Source organism: Lingula anatina, chromosome 6, assembly GCF_051362555.1.
Source record: "Lingula anatina isolate TDL-2025a chromosome 6, LinAna3.0, whole genome shotgun sequence".
NCBI classification, from domain to species: Eukaryota; Metazoa; Brachiopoda; class Lingulata; order Lingulida; family Lingulidae; genus Lingula; species Lingula anatina.
Window position 1 is genome coordinate 24,071,886 of NC_141772.1, and position 25,132 is coordinate 24,097,017.

General features: G+C 37.2%; 2 protein-coding genes across 4 annotated transcripts; one reads left to right on the plus strand and one right to left on the minus strand.

Moving 5' to 3' along the window:
- Nucleotides 1-20: 20 nt before the first annotated feature.
- LOC106172838 (uncharacterized) lies at nucleotides 21-4,896 on the minus strand. Of its 2 annotated transcripts, none has more exons than XM_087016224.1 (7): nucleotides 4,806-4,896; nucleotides 3,981-4,382; nucleotides 3,615-3,758; nucleotides 3,144-3,293; nucleotides 2,348-2,566; nucleotides 1,852-2,018; nucleotides 21-1,609 (listed from the first exon to the last, which is right to left on the minus strand). In XM_087016224.1, the coding sequence occupies exons 2-7, from the start codon at nucleotides 4,336-4,338 to the stop codon at nucleotides 293-295; spliced, it is 2,355 nt and encodes a 784-aa protein (XP_086872350.1). In that variant the 5' UTR covers nucleotides 4,339-4,382; nucleotides 4,806-4,896; the 3' UTR covers nucleotides 21-292. The 2 variants fall into 2 exon arrangements, with proteins under 2 accessions (XP_086872350.1, XP_013409200.2); XM_013553746.2 differs by having other exon boundaries at nucleotides 4,810-4,881.
- LOC106172837 (uncharacterized) lies at nucleotides 4,869-25,131 on the plus strand. Of its 2 annotated transcripts, none has more exons than XM_087016222.1 (33): nucleotides 4,869-4,933; nucleotides 5,982-6,103; nucleotides 6,501-6,621; nucleotides 6,961-8,220; nucleotides 8,371-8,547; nucleotides 9,238-9,380; nucleotides 9,546-9,641; nucleotides 9,936-10,136; nucleotides 10,405-10,503; nucleotides 11,482-11,652; nucleotides 12,327-12,407; nucleotides 12,727-12,966; nucleotides 13,290-13,413; nucleotides 13,732-13,901; nucleotides 14,182-14,397; nucleotides 14,745-14,918; nucleotides 15,964-16,074; nucleotides 16,388-16,516; nucleotides 16,875-17,070; nucleotides 17,296-17,425; nucleotides 17,758-17,927; nucleotides 18,200-18,279; nucleotides 18,678-18,872; nucleotides 19,213-19,340; nucleotides 19,801-19,885; nucleotides 20,211-20,408; nucleotides 20,631-20,768; nucleotides 21,158-21,303; nucleotides 21,881-22,004; nucleotides 22,331-22,450; nucleotides 22,759-22,905; nucleotides 23,214-23,455; nucleotides 23,867-25,131. In XM_087016222.1, the coding sequence occupies exons 2-33, from the start codon at nucleotides 6,041-6,043 to the stop codon at nucleotides 24,027-24,029; spliced, it is 5,838 nt and encodes a 1,945-aa protein (XP_086872348.1). In that variant the 5' UTR covers nucleotides 4,869-4,933; nucleotides 5,982-6,040; the 3' UTR covers nucleotides 24,030-25,131. The 2 variants fall into 2 exon arrangements, with proteins under 2 accessions (XP_086872348.1, XP_086872349.1); XM_087016223.1 differs by having other exon boundaries at nucleotides 14,284-14,397.
- The last annotated feature ends 1 nt before the right edge of the window (nucleotide 25,132 follows it).

Consider the following 25,132-nt stretch of genomic DNA (forward strand, 5'->3'; position numbering starts at 1 on the left):
TTTTGTTCTTTTTCTCCGTCTTTAAAGGGTGAATGACTGCTAAAACCTAAAACAAGCAAATATTTTCTATCATTTCCCCTGTGGTAAGACGGTTGCCTTTGTAAAGTTATGTACCTGGGGAAACTGCTTTGCCATGTGGTCCAGACTCCCAAAATCACGCCAACGTCAGCTAAGAAAGTAAAGTAAAATTTGCTTATGATTTTCGCAAACATTAGAGGGGAAATATAAAAAAACAAACTCTTATTTCTGCTTTAAATTATCTGTATTAAAAATGTAAATCCAGACATAAGAACTACAGTTGGTTTGAGGCCACAGCCCCAGGTTTACATGGCTTCTTCCAGGCCACCACATAACTTAAGTAGTCATCTTCAGACACGTAGCCACTTAGACATGACACCTGGAAATTCTTCTCTGCATACGACCACAGATCCACATACAGACCATATTTAGAAAGATGGTGTGAGGAAGAATAGATATAAGGTCCTGGATTAGTCCAAATTGCGCTAAATTTATTCCTATCACCATCTTGATAAGCTTTGACATATGCCAGCAAATGTCCATATCTTGCATGTCTGTTGAATTCTTTTTCATATTGGTCTTTTGTCAAGTCATATTTTGACCATACATCGTATGTTTTGTTATTTTTTCTTAAATACAGAGTTGCTATGTTGGTCAGGTTATTGAAATTCAAAACACAACAAACTTGAAGATAAAGATTCTGTTTTTTATACTCTTCTTGGATTTTGGCGTGCGATGATGTCCCCAGATTCAGGTGAATTTTCCATTCCTGGATTAAGTTTTCTTTAGGATCTGTCTCTTTGGCAATAAGGGCAAAACATACACAGTCTTTTTTAATATAAGAATCTAAATGTATTGGTATCAGATTTGAATTTGATATATCCTCGAGAAGAGATAATATTTCTACCTCTGTCTGGTTATATATCACCTGAGTCACCTGCCTTTGTTTGGTCCAAGAGACATTGAAGTAGAGACCGTTGTCAAACATATATCCGTCTATCCATGTTGCCTGGTAACAACCAAGTTCCTTAACACTCTGTAACATATCCGATAACTCATTTTCCTTGACAAGAATCTTCACCATGTTTAATTTATCCTTAGATATAACATCAGCAAATCTAAACCCCGGTATAACTGTGTTGTATGGAGACCAACTGTCCACCTTACTGAGTGCATATCTTATAACACTGCTCAGGTCTGTGTCATTCACCCAACAGTTACACAGGCAAGCCCAGGTAAACCCACTGCAGTCGTGTGTCAACGTGGACGTGGTGCCGTCCATCCCGCCCGTGTGCTCCCAGGTTTTCCCAGAATCCATCACTTCCAGTCCCATGCCGTACCAACTCTCCTTCCCTTTTACAAATTTCTGCCTCTCAAGCATCAAACTGAACGATTCCTGACTTATCAGTTGCACTGACCCCATGCCGTCAATAGCGTAGAAGAATTTGATCAACTCCTCGGCAGTGGAGACCAGTCCTCCCACTGGGGCATCATCCTCGAGACAGAAGGCACCATAGGGTGCTGAGACCCTCCCCTCTCCTGGGAAGACTGAATCCACAGTGTCATTAGGAGGGAAGGCATAGTACTCCACCTATACATGGAAACAGAGGAATTGTATTAACAGACATACAGAGGAATTCATTTTTTAATATAAGCCAAGTGTTGTTTGATTCAGGTGTGATAAAACATTAGACTATGCGTAAACTTAACTGTATTACATGTATATCTACATGGTGCCAAGTATTCTTAATATACAAATATGCAGGTATTCTAAATATACATCTCAGTTTATACTGAGTATCTATCAAAATCATAGGATGCAACAAATCAAACCTCATCTTCAAAGGCATCTTTTTTTCTGGTTTTTCCCACTCGGACACTGGTGATGCCAGCTTTCGGCAACACTTGTCTCAGATAGTCTTCATATCTGACACCAGATGCCACTTCTATCACCTGGCCCAAGACAAGATAACCAAAGTTGCAGTATGAGTGTTTTGTCCCTGAAACCACAGTAAAAATGTAATGATAAGTAACACAGCTTTCCACAAATTGTGTAAATGATGAAAATGCATGAAGCCACAGCTAACAATGACAGACACAGGTGATGATTATACGTATAGGCTATACTGTGTCTGTATATAAAAATATGCCTTCTTAAAGCAATCAACAAAAATGAAAATGAAAAGAGGCCATTTCCAAAACTGAATAACCCTGGGTCCCAACCTTCCTAAAAAAATAAGAGGTGGGTTCCTTTGTGGCTGTGTTTGTACTCCTTCAAGTTGTTGACTGTGATCCAAAGACATTTGATCTTACTTATATGCATAACTACCTGGAGTGAACTGTAATTTCTGTGTCATCATATACTTGATGAGAGTTTCAGGTGACACAGGTTCTGGCTCATTTATAATGGCCCCTATGTGTCTGTAGTACATGGGATCCCCTATGACGTCAAAGTCCCAGCCAGCGGAGTGCTGCAACAGGTGCCTCACTGTGATCTGAAGTAGTCTCCTGTCACTTCTCACTGCTGGACTGAATCTGGAGAGAATGCCTTGTAATAGGAAGCAATATTTACGTAGAATGACTTGAATGAGGTCAATAGACCATTATTTACAGGGGCGGATCCAGATATATTTTCTGACAGTCTTCCAAATTATCTTTGCTGATCCATCCTACATTTTTTGACCATCTTCCGACAGAAAAAAATAGATACCCGTCAATGTAAACTTGAAAATCTGACCGTCTTCTGGAAGACCCAGAAGACGGCCTAAATCCGCCCCTGATTTAAATATGTTTCTTCTTTGCAGTCACAAAGAAACCAATTGATTTGAATATTATGTTCAATTATAAACCCGTAATTGAGAAAATGAAAAAGTGACTTTGAATTAATTTTCTGATTAAAATATGATGAAAAGTATCCTTATTAATTTTTTTATCTATGATAAATGGTAAAACACTGGTATATATTACAATATAGGTGTCCAAAAGGAAATATAACATTCAGTCATGCTAGCATTTTTCCCTTGCTTTGAACTTTTTTGCCAGAACAACTAGCTAGGCATTCAAAGAAAAATATAAATTGGGAATATTTCAACAAGCTTGAGAATGTCTCTTTAGCAGTACTGTACCTTTGGGTCCAAATACTTTGCCATTCAGGTTCAGTTTTCCTTCCTCCACCAGAGTGAGAGCAGCCACAGCAGTCAACGTCTTGCTGATGCTGGCGATACGGAAAATGGAGGAGGGGACAACGTTCTTTGATCTTCCTCCTTGCCCATAACCTGCAGCCAAAAACTAAATTCATACATAAACAGATAAAAATAAAATGAAACAATTGTTTCAACTGAATAATAAATGAAATTTAAATTAGGATTCTAAAAGCCAGGCTCCTCTTTTCTTATAAATAATAATTAATTAGATTAAATTACAATTCATCTTCAGCATGTCTTCCACTGTCAATTGCCAGTTTAGCTTTCTTTAATTTGACAATTCACAGATATCATTCAAAACACTTTCTGTATGTCACAGCTTATATCCTTCATTGTTAATTCAAGCTATGTACTGGCTTCTGGACCTTTTTAACCCAATATTATTCCACATACCCTGCGTATATACCACCTCCCCATCTTTCCCTAGAGCCAGGCTAAGACCAGGGATGTTTTGTTCCTTCATGAAGGTCACCAAGACGTCATTGAATGCTGTCATATAATCTGGGGATGGAGTGTTGGGATGTGGAGACTCAGTACCTGAAGTATAACATATCTCACCTTCAGTAACAGTCAATCAGTATCTACAATTAAAATTGTTGAATGCACAACCTGCAGCCAAAACTTTGGCTTATGGAAATCTAGTTCATTATGGAAATCTAGATTACACATGAAATAATTTATGGAACCTAGTAATATCATTCTGAACAAATCAATGGTTTCGTTTAAAAGTATCCCTTGCTTTTACAAATGTTTAATTACCCCAGAATGTATTTCCGGTTTTTAATGCTGTGGCTGAGTCTTCTGTGAACACCTCTCCCTGAGGCTGAAAGTCAATGTGGCGTGTAAGAAGATCCTCTTTGAGTTCAGCTTCAACAATTTTGCCACTGTTTGCCAAGCCCCACTGGGATTCATTATTTCTCCTTATGAAATCGTCATGAATAATTTCAGATGTTGCCTCTGTTCTGTGGCAAGCTGTGGATTTGCTGTCTCTTTCACTCTGGTTAGGAAATGGTTTATCTACACATGTCCTGGTACACGTGCCTATGTCATGTATTTCAATATCAGAGTCCAGTTTTGATCTCTTTCCAGTGAGATGATGTTCGATGTCAGGATCCATCTGTATTCAATGAATGCGATAGCTCTACATTGATACAGGGGTATCTGAAACACAGTATCGGGGGGCTTGCTTTATATTTATACAATATACATTTGGTACCATGTTCTTTGATAATTTATCATTAAGGAGTCCTGAATATTGTAACTGCTGAAATGTATTCAAAAGCAAAAAATATAAGTACTTTTTATTAATCCTAGACCTCCTGCAACATAAAAAAAGAAACATTCACATTTACTTTTTTCTTTTAAAATACTAAATTATTTTATTAACTTTGAGTAGGACCTGTTCCATCTCTGGCAAAGCAACTGCTCCCCCCCCCTCCCCCAGCCTCCAGTCCCATCGTCTCGTTTTAAAATGCGTTTCACGAACCCACTTGCACCAAATACATTGCCTAGCATTTGCTGACTTTTTATGAATACAAATCTCCGAATAATGCGTAATTATGCATTGAAAAATACACAATATACCTACGAAATTTACCAGTTTCCTTCCACAACTGCACAAGAGTGCAGGCACTGTGAACAGGTGCACGCGTTTTCAAACCTCTTTCCACAAAAGAGCTCCTGACAACGAGATAAGCGCCCTGAGGTCGAAGGTAATGTTCGTTTCTTATCAGTAGCTAGAATTAGCCATTAAATAGACGGAGCTGTGCATTGCAGTTTCGTTTTGTATTCTGATGGATGTATCAAATTCGAAACCGTTTTCAAACGGCAAATATCGTTCAAGAAGCGGATTACTTTTTGACATCAACAAATTAATAGAGAGAGAGGTTATTCATATCACAATTCTTCTCCGTTGGCGGCATTGATTGTCTGCAGATTAAATTACCTGTAGTTATGTACACAGTCATATCACTGGTTTTGTTGTATACTGCCACAAAATTATTACGATTATTTTACGTAAACCTTCCTTGCAAGATATTTACAACAGTGTAGTGGTCAGATTTTATTTTTAAAATTCCTGAATGTTATCAAATCGTGCAGCACGTACAGTTCCCTTTTATGAAGTTCGATATCTGTTGGCAAATAAATATCTAACTATGAAACTATGAACACGACCTCCATGTTAAATTCCCCAACATGTCTCATCAAGTTCACTATAGTAACACATATAATGCGTATAGCAGTGGCGCATTGGAGGGGTTAACTGACAGTGAGCAGAAGGGAAAAGCATGTACTGGTACCGGTACATCTGCCAGGCCTGTAGCCAGGGGGATGGGGGGGGGGGGGGGGGGGGGGGGGGGGCTCAGGGGCTCAGAGTTCTTTTTGCCAGGAAAAGGTTCGCTGTGGGTAAATTTTGATCTACACGTGGGTACACAAAGGTTTCAAGGTACAAGATCTACTTTCAGAGAAAAGACTCCTAGGGCCTTTCAAAATTTGCTGGCTACAGGCCTAGGCTTTCTGCAGATAATTCTGCTTGGCCTTTTTTACAGATTTGTAAATATTTTACTGATTCAGATTCATTGAATTAAATTGCATAATTGATTTTAAATAATAATTTTTCAGCTATAGATTTAAACCTTGGGAGATTTGATGTAAAAAAGTTTTTACAATGTACCCTTGGGCCTATATATATATATATATCATGCTGGTGCCCCATTCCTACACCAAGGGCCCAATTATTAATTTTAATTATTTTTGCAGACTTCCCTTGCACCTGCCACAGATGGGCAAACTTTATTAGCTGAGGTACTGGAGACAGAATGGGGTGTGGATCATCCAAGTCAACCTCCACTCAGGATCAGAGTGGAAAGAGGAAAGTCAATGTAACTATTATTATTATTATTATTATTATTATTATTATTATTATTATTACTATGTAAATTGGAAAATAGCATCTAGATAATATTGTAAAGCTAAGTCATACAGTAAGTAATATTTTACATAAGCAAAATTTATTACTGGACTTTACAAGTTATAGTCTGTTTGACAATGAATTATTGGAAGATCATTTAAAGAACAATAATTAAATAAAATGAAGTGAAAAAGAAATTTATCTATATGGTAAGTTTTAATTCTCAAATATTTAGATTTTTTGTCTTTGGTGCCTTTATTTTTGGTGCCATAAAAGTGAGATCTGAAGATTGAAGTTTTCTGATGGGTTGTTTTGGGAATGTTTCAAGTTATTTAGAATTTAATTGACATGTTTTATTATTTGAATAGCCACAAGTTTCGTCAAACAAGGCAAATGAGCTGTCCTCTCCGAAAAAGGAGGTCAAGATTGCTGTGAATACATTCAAACCAGGTGCACACCTCCCAGATGATATCACTAGGAATATTAATGGTAAGCTTTTTTAATTGATTGTGCATTGTGCATTTTTGATTGTGCATTGTGTGAGCTGGAATAATTTCTTTTTGACACTGGGAAACAAGTATATTATAGATAAAGATAAACTAGGTTGTCTGCATTATTTCATAAATTCATAAAGATTACTTACAAATTATATATATTATAATTTTTTTTCAAGAAACCATCATATTTGTCAATCTAAGTAATTTTTTGTTTTTGAAAAAAAATATAATTATTATTAAATCTTAATTGGTTTTTATATGAAATGTGCCATTAAAGAATTCATTAGTTTATTCTTGATGATCTTAATGAATTTTCACTTTTCAACTGCAGAATCAAAACCTGTGGTCAAGGGTTTCTCCAAAGCCAAATGGCCGCTACGTTGTTATGCTGCACTGGATTATAACATCAACGCAGGCCATGGGGGTGCTGCTGCTGTTCTGCTGATATCTGGTGAATATGGCGGCCCTGGAGCCAACTCCACGGGGGAATTAATCTTCGTACGCTCTGGCTTCGATGCCAATCATTTTCAGCATCATGTGACCAAAAAAATAAATGGTGGGGGTCATTTTGGTGCAGAGAGCTTCTGCCTGACCAATGAGAAGGGAGATCTCATCACAAACAACCTTTTCGGCGCTAATCAGGTTGGACTTTTTTCAAATGATGCAAGGTTTACAAATCTGGGGTTTGGTGTGATCAGAAAAGACGGAGATGCTGACAGTCCAACAGATCTTGGAGTTGCTGTCAATCAAGCTAATGGTGCCTGCACCACTTTGGTATTGTGTAGTCAGGCTCAGGCTGGTGGCGCCATCTACATGCTGCAGTCTGGACATAAAGATGATCACCTGAAATCTGGTCTCATCTGTGGTGAGGATAAGTGGAAATTTGATGTGGGTGAGAACGGCAGTATCCAGGTCACAGGAGAGGCGGAGAGTTGTTATGGAATCTTCCATAACAGAGAGAATGAGGAAGACTTCACGGAGAATCAAGCTGGTTCTTTTCTCACTCAAGCTGTGAATGGATCGGAAGACACCCAGTTGATAACCATGCCTGATTCCACAACCCACTGTCAGCTAGTAGTGATGTGCTCTAACAGCAGTGGAAAGGAGGCTGCAACATCAGCAGCCCTTTATGGTGTCTCACTAGATGGCAGTCCTGAGCCCAAGACACACCTAATCCAAGGCAGCTCTGGGGTTGAAGGGTGTGATGGAAACCTTTGGTCATTTTCCATCCAGGGGTCATCTTTGATGGCCAAAGGCCCGGCAGGACCATGCAGGTATGCAGTGATTAGTAATTTTCCAGAAACTGTCACTGACCTGAAGGAGAAATGTCTGCAGAGTTGTTGCCTGGCAACAGGTGAAGAAGAAGTCATGAGAAGTGCAGTTTCTATAACAACAAGTGAGGTCACAGGCTGGGTGAGCAAGAAGAGTCAGATACTTATCACTTTGGATGAAGATGAAGTTGCACAAATCCGAGCAGATGATTTGGTTGAAGTGGATGGGAAATGGGCATTCCAAAGAAGATGGGAGGCTGAGGAAATGGATGTCGGGTTGAAGCTGGTTAGAATATATGCAGTTAGGAGTCATGTTAAAGGTACTCTCTCTCTCTCTCTCTCTCTCTCTCTCTCTCTCTCTCTCTCAATTATAATTTAACAGATTAATTGAAGGATACATTTTAACTAATTCAACCATTCTAAATTTTGCGTCCCCTGATTTGATTATAGATTTATTTTTTTCATTTAAGTCGATCAAGCTGAACACCACATTGAGCTCAGTGGCTCCCCCTGCCAGTTAACAATACAACCAAAGGGTGTGGTTTACGCTCTGAACTGTGCAGGACCTTCCTACCAGGCCATCAATGACGTCGTCTATGCCTCGGAGTTCTCCCGCTTTGCTAACTTCTCTTATGATTATGTTTTTGGTAAGTAGGCTGTTTGATCATTGAATCATAGGGCGCATTCCCATAGATTTTAGATCAATCTATCCCCGTGGGGAGTCTCACTAGATTACTGTCAGATAATCTGGCTTAAATGTCCGTCCCGCGTACTACAAGCTGTAAGGTGGTAATTAACTTTCGTGCCCGCTCGGCTGACAGCTATTTAGCGTGATCCCCCAGGGAGTTAGGTTGATCTAGTTGGCTTGATCTAATCTCTGGGAATGGGGTCTTAGAGAGCATCAAAGAGATGACATTAATTCCTAGATAGCAGTATAAAGATTTTTATACTAAGATTATGTTAACTGTGCTAATTGTTTATGATTTTTTTGTGTAGTATAATGTGACTTTGTTACCAGTAATGGGAAATTTCAAAAGATTGATACAAATGTTATTGAGATTCCCCTCTGAATAAAAGAAAAAAGAGTCCATGTATATTAAATGATATCAGAATATACACTGGGGTAGCGCTAGCAATTTTTTTCGCTAAGCCATATATCACCACATTTTTGTCAATTTGTCAATTTGAATGGTTATTATTTGGCTAAAACATGTCAAATCAAGCCCTTTTTCTTAAGCCAATTTCAGTCAGTTTTAGCATTTGGCTAAATTGACGAGTATTAGCGCTACCCCAGATACAGAATGATGCTTGCAGTCCTGCTGTGTGCTGTTTTCCAGGAACGAGATCAAGAGCTTTGGGCAAAGGTGAGCCAATCACCACTTTCCCTGAGTTGCTGGCGGGAGGACACGACGGGTTTATGTTTGGAACTGTGCGCTTCTCTGGAACAGAGGCTAAGGATGAAAATCATATTGTTTATGATGTAAGTGGAGTAAATTGTGGAGTGAATTGATGTCTAAATCACAATTGTAACATGAGAAGAATGGCTTTGAGCATTTAGAAGACAGAAAAACTGTTTGTAAAATAAATATTTGCTACAAATACACCAAAGAAGCAATTAATTCCCTTTTACTTGTGTTGTTGCTAGGTGCCAGAGATTCCCAGTGGTAACTACACTGTACGTCTTCACTGTCACGCTAAAAGTAAAATTGTGTCCATCAGCGGCAGCAGCCTCAGTGACAAGGTAAGAGATTGGTGGATCCCCTGTAATACTGGCTACTGCAGTTACTTGTCAAGTGATTATTAGATTTGATCTCAGACTAGTTTTTGAAAGGAGCCAGTCGGATCAGAATAGTGGAAATTTAGCGGTTGCTTTAGACTGTGTTTCCTTTGTCCATAGTGTCCATAGATTTCAGCTTTAGAGCTGAAAATTTTGATTCAGAGTCTGTGTGACCAGTAGTGAGAAACCTTAAAGAATAATAATACTAATAACACTGAAATGATACTGCAATACTCAAACAAAGAAAGTTCTTTTCAGTTTGCGTCAGAGTTCAAGAAGAAGAAAGAGGTACTGCCCGGCCTGACTATGCACACACTAGACCTTCCTGTTAAAGTGGACACCTTCAAACTGGACATTGATGATGGATGCCTGTCAGGGTTTGCAGTGCTAGACAAAACTTACAAGGAGAAGGAAATGAGTGCAGTAGAAAAGGAAGAAGAGAAGGCGGAGAAACAAATGGTAGACCTTAGATTATGTAGATTATTTAACCAGTGTGGAAAGTATCCTTAGCTTTTAGCTTTTTTTTTGGTTGTAAGTCAAGTAAGGGTTTAGATAACAAGGGCTAAGACAGCAATAATGATGATTTGAATTATGCTACAAAATGTACCTATTTAATAACTTGTTGGCACATGTAAAGCATAAGATTAAAAGTTTGTTGTTTCTGCACTATTGTTATAAAAATGTATAATTTAGATCAGCCACTGCTTAAATTGCACTGTGTTTACAGTTGATTGACACTGTGGAGCCCCTGAGCAGAAGCATGAGTAAGAAGGTGTTGTCCATCGTAGGCTGGTCTCAGAACTTACTGCAGAATGCCAGCGGAGAGGTACTGGAGGGCTACATTTAATATAACATTTAAAAATGCCTCCTGATACTTGGTAAAAGTTGTAATAAAATCTTGAAGTAATTTTTCATAGGAAGAGGTTATGAAGTGATTTTGATATATCATTGTTAAAAATGAAGCAAAATACACCATCTGACATTTATGTAATTGCTGAAGTGCTAATTAAAGCTTGTCAGAATTTGAGGGGTCTTCATTCACTGGTTACACTGATTGTGTATTAAAGGCTAGAGACCTGTCTCGCTGGAGCCTGGCAGGTCTTAATTCACTGATAATATAATTGCTTATTAAAGGCTGGAGATATGTCTCACTGGCGCCTGGCAGGTCTTAATTCACTGATAATATAATTGCTTATTAAAGGCTGGAGATATGTCTCACTGGAACCTGTCAGGTCTTAATTCACTGATAATATAATTGCTTATTAAAGGCTGGAGATATGTCTCACTGGAGCCTGGCAGGTCTTAATTCACTGATAATATAATTGTTTATTAAAGGCTGGAGATATGTCTCACTGGAGCCTGGCAGGTCTTAATTCACTGATAATATAATTGTTTATTAAAGGCTGGAGATATGTCTCACTGGAACCTGTCAGGTCTTAATTCCATGATAATATAATTGTTTATTAAAGGCTGGAGATATGTCTCACTGGAACCTGGCAGGTCTTAATTCACTGATAATATAATTGTTTATTAAAGGCTGGAGATATGTCTCACTGGAACCTGTCAGGTCTTAATTCCATGATAATATAATTGTTTATTAAAGGCTGGAGATATGTCTCACTGGAACCTGGCAGGTCTTAATTCACTGATAATATAATTGTTTATTAAAGGCTGGAGATATGTCTCACTGGAGCCTGGCAGGTCTTTATTCACTGATAATATAATTGTTTATTAAAGGCTGGAGATATGTCTCACTGGAGCCTGGCAGGTCTTAATTCACTGATAATATAATTGTTTATTAAAGGCTGGAGATATGTCTCACTGGAACCTGAGAGGGCAGTGGAAGGTGATAGATGGAGGCTACGGCACGGAGAAAGCCTTCGTCACCTCCCACATGGAGTGTACTAAGTACCAGGAAGTGCTGCTTACAGACTACTTCCCTGCAGAATACCTGGATACTGCTCCTGATATACAGGTAACTTAGACTACCTGGACACTGCTCCTGATATACAGGTAACTTAGACTACCTGGACACTGCTCCTGATATACAGGTAACTTAGACTACCTGGACACTGCTCCTGATATACAGGTAACTTAGACTACCTGGACACTGCTCCTGATATACAGGTAACTTAGACTACCTGGACACTGCTCCTGATATACAGGTAACTTAGACTACCTGGACACTGCTCCTGATATACAGGTAACTTAGACTACCTGGACACTGCTCCTGATATACAGGTAACTTAGACTACCTGGACACTGCTCCTGATATACAGGTAACTTAGAGATAGAATACCTGGACACTGCTCCTGATATACAGGTAACTTAGAGATAGAATACCTGGACACTGCTCCTGATATACAGGTAACTTAGACTACCTGGACACTGCTCCTGATATACAGGTAACTTAGAGATAGGGACAGCAAGAAAAACAACAACAACAACAACAACATATATTTAACCAAGTCTTCTTCAGGGAATAACTGCACTGTGTATTCTATTTCTCATTTTATCAATTATTATTTTATTCCTCTAAATATTGGCTTAATTCAAATAAACTAACATCAGTTAAAGATGGTAGCACCTGTATATATATATGTGTGTGTGTGTGTATAATAAATACAATCAATTATTGGCTGTTTTCAGGTGTCAGAGTGGTACAGAGAGGGAACAGTTGGTGGAGGACATTATTGTTTGACAGCCTGTCTCATGGATGATGATGGAAATGTAAGTTTACTTTATCTATTAGATCTGCATTAGCACTGCTTACATAAATGAATGAACTGAAATAGTTCAAAGTGATATGTACATGTATTATTATAATAATTATAATTATTTGATTATTATAAATTATTATTATATTTGCCCCACCCACCCCGATGAAAATGTAATTGACATGACTTGTATTTTTTACAATTAAATTGTAGAAAATTGCTGTCATAACCTATATAGACATTGTTATTATTGTTCATTTTTTAAAAATTTAACCCCCCCTCCCAACACCACCTGATCAAATGTATAACTTATTCAACTTTTGTGGTTGTAGGAGATAGCATCATTTACCACTGGGAAGACAGACAGGATATACAGGGACTACAAATGGACCGAGGCTGCCACCACATTCACTAACTATGGACCGGGTGTGCGTCGAGTGGGAATCACCTCCATGGGTAAAGATGACAAGTACTGGGCGGGGTTCTACGGAGCCATCATATCAGCCGCTGTGATACGCGTGCAGAGAGAGGCTATCGCAGCTGAAAATGACGCCTATGAGGAAGCCAGCCAGGTGGGGAATGTTGTTATAGTTAAAAAGTTAAAAAGTTTTCATTTGTGATAGATGCACATTAGATTTACCTGTTGACTGTTTCACCTGAACAGGTAATTCAGCTGCGGAGTCTGTCAGAGTGAACAGACGAAACTATCAACAACTGAGATCCAGTGAAACTATTTTGAGAGTCATTGCAGTAATTTTGAAATGATTCTTGCATATTTTGTTTTAATGAGTATAGAGACAATGTGGCTGTCCACATAGTCCATGTGATATGTCAATTGAAAGCATGTGCATGTACGCACACAGGCACACACACATACGATATTATTGTTTTGCAGGTGAAGAAGTTGTCAGAAGCTGGCAAGGATGGCACCATAGAAATATTCCAGCAAAGAGAAAAGCTGATCAACAAAGTCGTAGCAGACAAACAGGATCTCCTGGCGGATCTCATGGAAGATAATGGTACAAGTTTGTTTTGGTTGATGATAAAGAGCATTCATCTTATGAATACATGTTAAAGTAGATATCTAGAGTTTGGTTGAATATATAGAAGATTCAGCCTATTAATACATGTTAAAGTACATATTTTGTAAAGTAAAGGTCCCTTGGTGATAAGAAGGATTTTGCTGTTCTCAAATGCTACAGAAACTGTCAATATTCTGGTGTTACTGGCCAGGTACTCATGTTTTGTGTTACAAGCAATAATTTGCCTTTATTTGGCCCAGTAATGAGTCACAAATAGTCAAATAAACAAGATTTTTTCGTATAAACATTATTCAGTGGTACCAGAAGTTGACAAGTCCTTCCAGAAACAGACAGAGGTCGCCACCTTCAAGCCTCAAGTGGAAAGAAAAAAGAAAAAGAAGAGAGAAATCCGATTCTTTGTCTCCAGCACTTTCAGAGACTTCAAAATGGAAAGGGAGGAGTTGATTAAGAAAATATTTAGAGAGGTGGGTGAAGTCACTTAAAAAAAATTTACTTACATGTCTTTTTGATTTTTTTTTACATAGTGCAGTGAATTATAGTTTTGCTAATTACGTTTTCTTAAAAAGAGCAATAACATATACTGGAATTCACATATACTGAGTAATTAAGTCATCAAAACCTGAGTACATGTACTCAAAATTACTATGACAAAATCCTTAGCAAATTTGGTTAAAATTAGTAGTCAGAAGACATGTAGTATTTTTTTGCTGGAACTGTTATGATATTTATTTTTATATATTTCAGATCAACCGGGTCTGTGCTGACAGAGGGGTACAGTTTACCTATGTTATAATATTTATTCTAGTAGAGGCTTGTGATATCTATTTCTATACCTGTATATTTCAGATCAACCGTGTCTGCGCTGACAGAGGGGTACAGTTCACCTATGTGGACCTGAGGTGGGGCATCACAGAACAACAGTCAGAGACTGGGGAAACCATTGCTATCTGCCTGAATGAGGTAACATGCTAGATGTAGTATTAATCTGTTGATTAAGTTTTACTGACAACTGCAGAGTCATTGTACAAAATGTGAAGGCTTGTAGCCAGCAATTTGAAATGGGTGGTTCTTTTTCTGAAAAAGTGGACTTTTCACAATGAAACCTTTGCGCCCTTAGATAAAATTTTAACCAGATGGGACCTTTTCCCGGCAAAAAAGAGGTTCTTTCAAACCCTGCGAACCCTCCCCCCCCCCCCCCCCTTGGGTGTTGAAAAAATGATCAAAGTTAAACTCATTTCCTTGCAGAAAGAGAAGTAATCCAGTGCCAAATTAATTACACAATTCCTTGTTTTTCTTTCTTCTCCTAGATTGACAAGTGTCGTCCCTATTTCATGTGTATGCTGGGAGAGAGGTTTGGGTGGTCACAGAAGGAAGAAAAACCTGACGCTGCTCTGGACAAGAGTTTTGATTACGCCATAGAGAAGTACCCTGCTAACATGGCCTGGATCAAAGATTTCAGATTTGACACCAGTGTCACTCAGGTGATTACATCATGATTCAAATGATACCACACACAAGTGGTAGACTAGGCAGACTGATGCATTGAATTAAGTTTGAAACTATAGTAATGAATAAGGAGAATTTGTAAAACTGTGCAAAGTAGAGAGCCGTTAAAATTTTCTAAGTAATTCAAAAATTAGATCCTCACTTTATGTTTAAAGTCATGTGAGGGTCTCACAAAGGCTTGTATGAATGTGTGAAATGTGACGGGTGACACTCCAATACAAAAGAGAAGACTGTATTTGTACTCATACGGTTGATTTATTGTCTCTTTACACAAACTTGTGTGACGCTACTTATGTGTGTATGGTTCAAATCTGTAAATAAAATAAAAGAAAAAATGCTTAAATAACTGACAAAAAACCTAGAGCACATTATATATAGAAATAAAGAAACAGACAGATAAATAAATATTAATAAAGTGAATACATTAAATAATGAAGAAAAATGACACTTCTTTTGAATTATCCACGAGTCCACACCCAAATTTTACTGAGACTTGTAAATACCACAATATATTTCCCTAAAACTAAATTTTCACTCAATATGAATTTGATAGTAACAATGACAGTTGTTAAAAGCAAAGTACATGAAACTTACAATTTTTTTGTCCTCCTTTTGTATGACAAATTTCTATCTTCTTGGATGTCTGCATAAACTCAACTGCTTGCACCTAAGCTGTCTGTCTAATCAACTACTCATGCTAAGTGGTAAGTGGCAGTGCCTATTATTAATAGGGGTGTGTGGACTATACTATATGGTAGGGGTGACAGGTTATGTCCTTTACATTAATTTTTTTTGATTAAATGTGAGAAATAGTCTTAAAAGGCCCATTTATTTCAATAGAATAATCTTCAAAGCTTTTTGAAAAATGAGCAAAATTGTTTACATTTATGTAAATGAATAACAAATTTATCTTCAGTCAGTGCACAGCAAAATAGTAGTTCTGGTTGAGAGAATTGATCCTGAATTCATCAGATTTATTTTTCTATATAACTTGATGACAATGTTGATATTTCCTTGCAGCTGGAAGTTCTGCATGGTGTTTTGAGGGATGTTGATAAAAACAAGCACAGGAGTTTCTTCTACATGAGGGAGCCAGTAGAAGAAGGATCAGAGTATGAAGGGGATCAGAAAGTAAAATACTTTTTTTTTTGAAATTTTGCAATTTGGTTTATAAACTGTTTTGATAAATGTCACAATAATTTCAAGTTTATATACGTAGTATAGACCTTTGTTATAAGACCAGTGCCATGCACTTGAATAATATAAATAATATTTAGATCTGATTTTTTTTGCCTCAAGATGTTGAAATGTCAGATTAGTAGGTCATTGGCATAGAAATATAAGTATGAGGGGACCTCAGCTTTGATGACATACTTAATGCATGTGTTTATAGTTCATCATTATTAAAATATGTACATGTAGTAATGAAGGTGGTATATTTCAGATCTACCAGCCAGAGAGTGACTGGCACGCAGAGAAAGTCCATGCACTGCGTAAGAGAGTGGCAGAGACTAAGGAGCTTAATGTGAAGAAATACAGGAGTGTCCAGGAGATATGTGACTTTGTCAAACAGGTACAGTTTACTCATGCCTCTTAGACCACATTCACATTGAGTTGAGCCATGGATCTACAAAGTCACGAACTAAATATGGCGGACGTACATGAAAGGAAAACCGCCTAATCTTTTAATAGTCTCCCTGCCTCTCACACGCCTCCCCATGTGTAGTCCCAGTGGAGCCGAGATTTAATGACTGTATCCCCAATTAACTCGATGTGAATGCAGTCTTACTAAAATAGGGTCAATTTTGAAGTAAAACCTTAAATTCCTCTTTTTACTGAGTATATGCTCCGGATATTGGGGGACCTGAGTAAATGGTAAGCAGTGGATTTAAAGAAAAAGATTTAAAATTAATATTTATTTTTATTTAAAGGATTTCCTGAATGTGATTGACATGGACTTCCCCAAGGGGACAGAACTTTCTCCACTGGACAGAGAGCGTGAGGCACATGAAGCCTTCGCTGAAGTCAGGAGGCGTGTGTACATTGGTGGCAAGGACTATTTTGATGCCATTGATGCATTCATGGCCAAGGATGAAAATGTGCCATTTGTACTGCTAGGAGAGTCTGGTAAGATGATTGACTAATTTTATTTTATTGCATTTTATGCTACTTCACTTTTGGCCACACAGGAGGATTCCTTATTTTAATTTACAGATTGAATTCTTTCTTCTTTAATTTGATATTAAAATACGGTTTCATCATCTTAAGAATTCAGCCAGGGCAACTTTTATATTAGCAAAATTTCACACCTATATAGATGTATAGTTTATAATACCTGTGTAAATTGTCCAGGGTCGGGGAAGTCTGCCTTGGTGGCTAACTGGGTGGGAAAGCTGATAGAGAGAGAAACAGAAGCCTTCATCTTTGTTCACTTCATTGGCAGTTCAGCTGAGAGTGCTTCTTATATCAAACTGCTCAGGAGGTGAGATAACCTTTAACTTTAAAATCTCGAATTGTTTTAAAGATCATTAAAGTTAATATCTCATGAAATGGAATTAATGTATGATATTATTTGGATTTATGATGAATTTGAGACGTTTTTTTATTTGAATTCCTTGGATACAATGATCTTATGAATAAATAAAATAATAATAATAATAAATATGTGTATTACATATATTTGAACAAAACTTAATATCACTTGACCTGAAGTTAAAAGGAATAACATGCCAAGTTTTCTGCTGGAAAATTTATAACAATTAACTGTCGTAATAGTGACTCCATCTTGCAAATGACATTTATTTTCATTTTTAGGTTGTTTGAAGAAATGAAGAGATTCTACGGCTTCGACCTCCCCGTGCCATCCTCTGATAACAACCTGATCAGTGAGCTGCCGCAGTGGCTGAGAATGGCGGGAAAGAGGGCCAAGTGCTTCATCATCCTCGATGCTCTCAACCAGTTGGATGATGGCTCTGGTGAACAAGGTATCGTTTTATATTTATTGTATATGATACTCAAAAGATATACAGTGTATATGGGAAATGAATGTGTTTTATAAAAGTTTCAGTTGGAGCTGTTGACATATTTAAATGAAATGCCACCATTTTCAAGAATGTGAAAATTCGTCTTGTAAATGAAAGTCAGAAGAAATAACTAAAAAGTAATAGGAAAGGCAGCTGCTTAAATATAATATGATTAAGACCTATACACTGTGTGGAACTTGTCTTTGAACCTCTCTTTTCTCCACATCATTTAGGCAGTGAGCATGATCTGCAATGGCTGCCTAAAGAGCTGCCCCCTGGTGTGAAGATGCTGCTGTCGACATTGCCAGGGCGTGTAAGTGAAATCTACAGACAGTCATTGATGACCCTTTTTACATTATAAAAAATTCCTTTAAGGTTTACTGTCTTAAGATATTGACTGCAGTTTGCTAGCTCTCATCATATGTCTAGATGATAATTCTTCTGTCAATTTAACTCTATTTTCTCTGTGTAAAGAATTGATATAAGCAATATTTATTACATTAAAAATTTAAACATACATGTATATATATATATATTCAAATATTCAAACAGTGATTAAAAAAAAAGAAATACAACAAATGACAGTACTAGTCTTGAGTATCAAGTAACCATCTAAATATTGTTCAGTTTGTTCATGATTGATTTACTTGAGAGGATACCGTACATCCATATATTACTCAATACTACTGTACTATTACCTGTATATTTCAGGCCCTGCAAGCAGTTCAGAATGCTGGTTTACCCAGTCTCCATGTGAAACCACTCCAGAAGGAAGAGAAGGGAGAAATCATTGTAGGCTACCTGACTAATTTCTACGGCAAGACACTGAAGCAGGAGTTGACGCAGTTGATCATTGATGCGGAACCCACCAATAACGCTCTCTACTTGAGATCTCTGCTGGATGAGGTGATAATGTCTTGCTGTACCCCTCTCCTAGCCTGTATCAAATGAACTCAAAATAGTGTCTGTTTTAGTGCTGATATTGTCTAATATTTTACTAGTCGATAATTACATCAATATTTACAATGTATTCATTTTAGAATAGAATAAAGTTATGGTGTATATAGGCCTAGATATTGTTTGATAGACTATATCTTTATTGTAATTGTTTTCATTTTCAGAGAGGGCTATACTGTATATAGTATATATCAGTGCAGGTTATTATATCAGTGCATTGTGACTGATGTTATTGATTTTTGATATCTTTGTTGCTGATCATGAAGATCTCCGATATTCACTCTTCCAGGTCCGTCTGTTTGGCAGTTTTGAGCAGCTGGGTAACAAGGTTCGAGAGTATCTGACTGCAGGGACACCTGGTGATTTGTTTGCAAAGATACTGGCGAGACTGGAGGGCGATTTTGAGGACGAGAGCAGGTAGAACTTCGCAAAGTCATATTTTGATAGAAGAATTCCTCAAGATGAATCAAATGAAACGTGAAATATGACTTATTTTATGAGAGATAGCACTGTAATTTTTGTGTTTGAATACTCAGTTGGAGTTTGCATAAATCTTTAAAAAGAGGTGCCTGCTTTAGAAGTTTCTTTATAGTAGACTATTGTAGAATTTATATCGGCCCTTTTCTGTTTTCTTAAATGGTGTTTTATATGTTAGTTACATGAAACAAAATCTAGAACTGACTTTTGTGGTTTTTGTCTGTTGATATTTGTTATCATACTAAATATTAATTGCTTAACTTCTTTTTGCTAACTTTGATATGTAAGAGTTGTTTGAACGTTGTAGACCAGAGTGTGAGATGTTTGAAAGTCAGTCACAAGTTTACCATTAGACAAGCCTTTTATGTCTTGCAACCTTTTAATCCTTTTTTTCTGATAGGCCTGGCTTGGTAAAGGACACCACTGCTGCCATCTGGTGTTCACACAAAGGAATGTCTGAGGGAGAACTCCGGGACCTGCTGGATGTATGTATTACCAGGAATTTATGGTTTATTTGAAAAGTACATTTTAACTTTAATATGATATTATTACATGTGATATACTATGCATTAAAATTACAGTAAAATCTACTTTCTTAAATGACTTGATGACAAAGCCTTGTATTTTTTATAAAATATTTTTTAAGTCATTGGTAAGCTCAACCACTGGTCCAGTCACTACAGTACTGAATTGTAATTTCTTACGATTACACAAACAATATCTTTTTTTGATTAAAATTTAAAGCCAGTTTAAAGCATTCTGCTGCTATACTATATTTTAGATCTAATGAATTATAAAAAAATTCACCAGGTGCCGCCAGCAGTCTGGTCGCCATTTTATCTCTCTCTGGAGGACAATCTGGTGAACAGAAATGGAATTCTCAACTTCTTCCACGACCATCTTCGTCAGGCTGTGGAGAGTAAATATCTCCCCACTGAGGAGGAGAAGTTGAAAGGTTACAAAACACTGGCCGAGTTCTTTGAGAAAAGAGAACTGGATGGCAGGAAGGTGGGGCAGATTTTATTTTATTATTAAGGGACTAGTTTTAAGGAAAGTACTGTAAATATTTTTTTTTAGCAGTATGAAAAATGTCATTTTAATATTATGACATATGACCATTCAAACTGTACAGGGTTTGGTGCAAATTGTGTTGTTATTTTAGAAAGAAACCCTCCCCCCCACCCCCAAATGCTCCTGTTATTATGTGTTCTTATATTTCTTATATTTCAGGTCGAGGAGTTGCCTTTCTTACAAAGTAAAGCTGGTGAACTTGAAAAGCTGCAAGCAACAATCAGTGACTTGAATATCTTCAAGAGATTGGTGGAGAGTGAAGATGGCAAGTTTGACCTCATCAAATATTGGACAAAGGTAATGCGGAAATTATAGCGATAAAAATTATGTCAGGCAAAGTAAAAGGTAAAAAATAATGACACACTGGTTCTTGAAAAAGCTATAATTTATACATTTAAACAGTTTTAATAAGGTTTTGCAGTTGTTTAAGCAGTTATAACTTAATGACTGAAAGCAATATTGTTATATTATAAACACCAGAATTTTGAATACACTCACTTTATCAAAAGCAAAACAAAAACAAAACAGGGGGGGAGTTTGTAGCAAATGTCAACCTATACCGGCAGGGTATGAATATTTCTATAATACTAACACTCTAACATGCATAATGGGTAATTAAAAAAAGCATATTTCTACATATTTCGTAGGTTTACACATTATTTATTCTGTTATTTCCATGCCGTCAGGTGGGTGGTTACAGTAAGGCAGAGGAGGCGTACACAGCGGCCCTGGACAGTTACTCTGCAGACCAGAGAGACACAGTGGAGTATCATGCACTACAGGTCAACCTGGCTGACTTCTACATGGATACTGGGCTACTGAGTGCTGCCAGGTAACTGGATGGCGCTGAGAGGGATCTTTTTGCCTCAAAATAAGAAAAAAAAAGAGAGAGAGAGAGAGAGAGAGAGAGAGAGAGAGAGAGAGAGAGACCTGACTGATATTCATTAGATGAACTAACATCATTGTTTAAAATATTTAAACTTCATTAGCTGCCAGGGAAGACATTTAGATTCAAGATCAAATACTGAGGCCTAGAGCATCGTGGAGGGAAATGGTGATGAATTTTAATTAAGATAATGTAGATTTTAGAAAACAATTTTGAAAACCCATAGTGATTTGAATTATGCAAGGAATATCTTGAGCATTAGGAGAAAAGCAACATTTTTAGCTGATTTAACAAGTTAGCTTTAATAGTGTCAATACAGGCCCGTAGCCAGCAAATTCAAAAGGGGGGTTCTTTTTCTGAAAAAGTGGACCTTTTACAATGAAACTTATGTGTTCCTAGATCAAATTTTACCCGAAATGGACCTTTTCCTGACAAAAGGGGTGGTTCTTTCTAACCCCCTGAACCCTCTGGTTACGGGCCTGCAATAAAAGCACAACTCTAATGTTATCTAGTACTGTTGCAGAGTGATGCTAGAGAAGGTCCTGGCTAAGGCAGAGGAGAAGTACATTCACAGTCATGGCACTGTGGTCTACAACTTCAAATGTCACTCCTGGAGACACAAGTCCAACCACCCAGACGTCATTGATGTAAGGCTTTTAGCGATAATATTTCTTTGTCACCTTTATGTGACTACCCAGTGTTTCTTTATTTTTGATGACAAGATGAAAACAGGTGTTTGGAACAAGTACAACTCTGCTAGTGAATGTTCTTCATAAATAAATCATACAGTAAATAATAGTATATTAGGTAGTACACATAATCAGTATAACATTTGGGACCCTGTAAAAACAGTCAAAATTGGGAGCTTGTTCAAAGAAATTCATTTCAATACTTAATTAATCATAATTATTCCTGTGTGTTTTAAAAAGGTATAAATATATAAAACTGAGATATATAAAACTCAAATTTCCAGTTGCTCCAGAAACTTGGCACAGTGTGTCACAAGCAGAGTGTGCTCAGGGAGGCAGAGTTATACTTCAACGATGCCATTGCCAGACAAAACAGGATAATTACACCTTCACAGAAACTCAAGGTAAGCTTGTTAGGTGCATGGTTCAAGTTTCAGTATAACTGATTGGTATTTCTATATCAGTGTAAGAGATATTTATGTACTTGTACCAGTATTAAAAAAGGTATATTAGTTGGAAAATTTACTGATTTTGTGTCGACCGCAGTTTAATTGAAATAACAGTTTATGAACAGATGTTTTGACAAAGGTTGTTATTACATAAGTTGTATTGTGTATTGTATTACATAATTGTATTGTGTATAATCTATAGTTTTACTTATATATCTTGGCAAGATGTTTTCTCTAATTTGTTTTAAAACTTTATTTTTTAGTTGACAGAAGGTCTGCTGGGCCTGGCTGCTGTTAAGGTATCCAAAGATGAAGCCATTCAAGCGAAGAGAATCCTGATCAGAGCTCGGGAGTTGGCCACTGAGGTGTTAGGATCCAGACATCATTATGTCTCCGCCATCATTAACAAGGTGGGCAACAGTGACTTGTTCGTTTTGCTTTTGAGAATTGTATTTGTGAAAAACAGGTGTTTCGTTCTCATTGAATCTTATTCAAATTAGTCATTGAACAGTTCCAGTGTATTCCCTTCCCGTAATGTTAACAGAATCCACAGCATTTTACAGTCTTAAAACAATCAACTGTTCAAACCAAAACAGCATGTGTTTTCCGAAGTCATCCTAATACCCATTTTCTCCTTCCCAAGTCTTAGTGAAAATTTAAGTTTAAAAATAAGATAATATAAAATACGTTAAACATGGTTTTCTCCCTCTCCCTTCAGATTGGCCAGTTAACCTACAAGCAGGGCAGACTGGAGGAGAGCCTAGGGTACTTCCTCCAGGACCTGAAGTTGACCCGTGGGGAGGTGGGGACAGCACACCCCAGGGTGGCAGGAATACTGAATGACATTGCACTGGTCTATGATGACGGCAACGACCCCCTGGCGGAGGAGCTCTACGAGGCAGCATTGGCCGTGCTTGTGGAAACCTACGGCCCCGAGCACCTGGATGTGGCCATAGTGAGGTGGGAGGGGCTTGTTATTATAATGAGGTGGGAGGGGCTTAATATAATAGTGAGGTGGGAGGGGCTTGTTATTATAATGAGGTGGGAGGGGCTTAATATAATAGTGAGGTGGGAGGGGCTTGTTATTATAATGAGGTGGGAGGGGCTTAATATAATAGTGAGGTGGGAGGGGCTTGTTATTGTACTGAGGTGGGAGGGGCTTGTTATTATAGTGAAGTGGGAGAGGGGCTTAATATAATAGTGAGGTGGCAGGGGCTTGTTATAATAGTGAAGTGGGGGAGGGGACTTATTCCTATGCTTTAAGTAATTTGTTGCATTGCTAAAATATTAGGAAGCAACCTTTGTCAAACAGTTTTTCCAAATTGTAACAAAAATTGCTAAAACCCTTGTAATTTTATATGTTATTTCCAGGTACAATCTTGGAGCAGTGTACTTTGCAACCAACCATTTTGCCAAGGCTAAGTACCAGTTTGAGCACTGTGCAGCCACATTTAAAGCCTTCCTTGGAGAAGACCACGTCCAGACTAAGGATGCCCTCAGTGCTCTGAATGACGTAAAGGGATTGGTCAAATAATAAGATAGCTTTCGTGTTTAAGATACAGAAACATTTAAGACATGAACAGGATATTCATATGGATCTTGGACAAGGTCTTATAGGTGAAATTGCAGTTTGTAATCTCTTTTTCACCTGGCAGCTGCTATATTTAATTGCAGCTGAAATTTAATGTGATATACTGTACTGTTTAACAAAGTGATATTTACACATAACAATTTACACGGAATTCCTATATATAGAATAACAGTGTGATATTTTTTAAGGGTAAACATTTTAGGGTCACATTTTATATTTCTTTCTTACATTCCATCTCTGTCAGTTTTAAGTCAGCGCTTTTCCGTCCATTGTCTATTTTTCTTGTTAAATATCTGAGTATTATATAAACTGTGATGTCAAATATTTTACTTCCCTTTTATAAATACTTTATTGTTAGATGTTTTGCTATATACTTCTTTTAGTTTTTGAATGTAAAACCATGTTACTCAATTATGATGTTCTATTTTCTTTAATTTGGTTAATGGTAATTTCTTTTTCTTATAATTTTAGTATCTCCTGTTTTGCAGCATAAATCTACATGTTCAGGGCACCTGTTGCAATCCTAATGAGTTTTTATATACGGAGAGAATATTAACTCCAGATTCTTTTTAGACAATTGCAATACTTAAGTTCTGTATGTTTAAGTAAATTAAATGGCAATCATTGGACAAATGCTCTCCTTTGTTGTATTTTTTCACGATTTTAATAATGTTTATTATACTGTTGTATGTTATTTTATATATTTTACTTATAAAGTGGATGTTCTGTTAGTCAGAGTACTCAGTAGTACTTAATTAGTACAGGTGTGCAGTCATAACTTATAAGTACTTATTTAACAGAAGTAAACGTGTATGTTAAGTTGTTATTCATATTTTGTGGATGAAGAATTTTGCTTTAAAAGAATTGCATAATTTCTACTGGTACCTCTGATATGCAGATTTGTGATATTTCACTTACTTTTAAGTGTTGATAGTGATACCCGATTTACAAAAAAATGAACATAAACAAAAGCTGTGATGACTGTTTGTAATCAGTGTGGTATATGTACAATATATAAACTTTGATCAATTAAAGACATACACAGA

Coding starts and splice junctions, on each gene's coding strand:
- LOC106172837 (XM_087016222.1), top strand. CDS start 6,041: ATGGGGTGTGGATCATCCAAGTCAACCTCCACTCAGGATCAGAGTGGA. Junction 20,769..21,157: donor TCATCAAATATTGGACAAAG/GTAATGCGGAAA, acceptor CCATGCCGTCAG/GTGGGTGGTTACAGTAAGGC. Junction 22,451..22,758: donor CACCTTCACAGAAACTCAAG/GTAAGCTTGTTA, acceptor TTTATTTTTTAG/TTGACAGAAGGTCTGCTGGG.
- LOC106172838 (XM_087016224.1), bottom strand. CDS start 4,338: ATGGATCCTGACATCGAACATCATCTCACTGGAAAGAGATCAAAACTG. Junction 2,567..3,143: donor CAAAGTATTTGGACCCAAAG/GTACAGTACTGC, acceptor TCCTATTACAAG/GCATTCTCTCCAGATTCAGT. Junction 2,019..2,347: donor GAAATTACAGTTCACTCCAG/GTAGTTATGCAT, acceptor CTGTGGTTTCAG/GGACAAAACACTCATACTGC.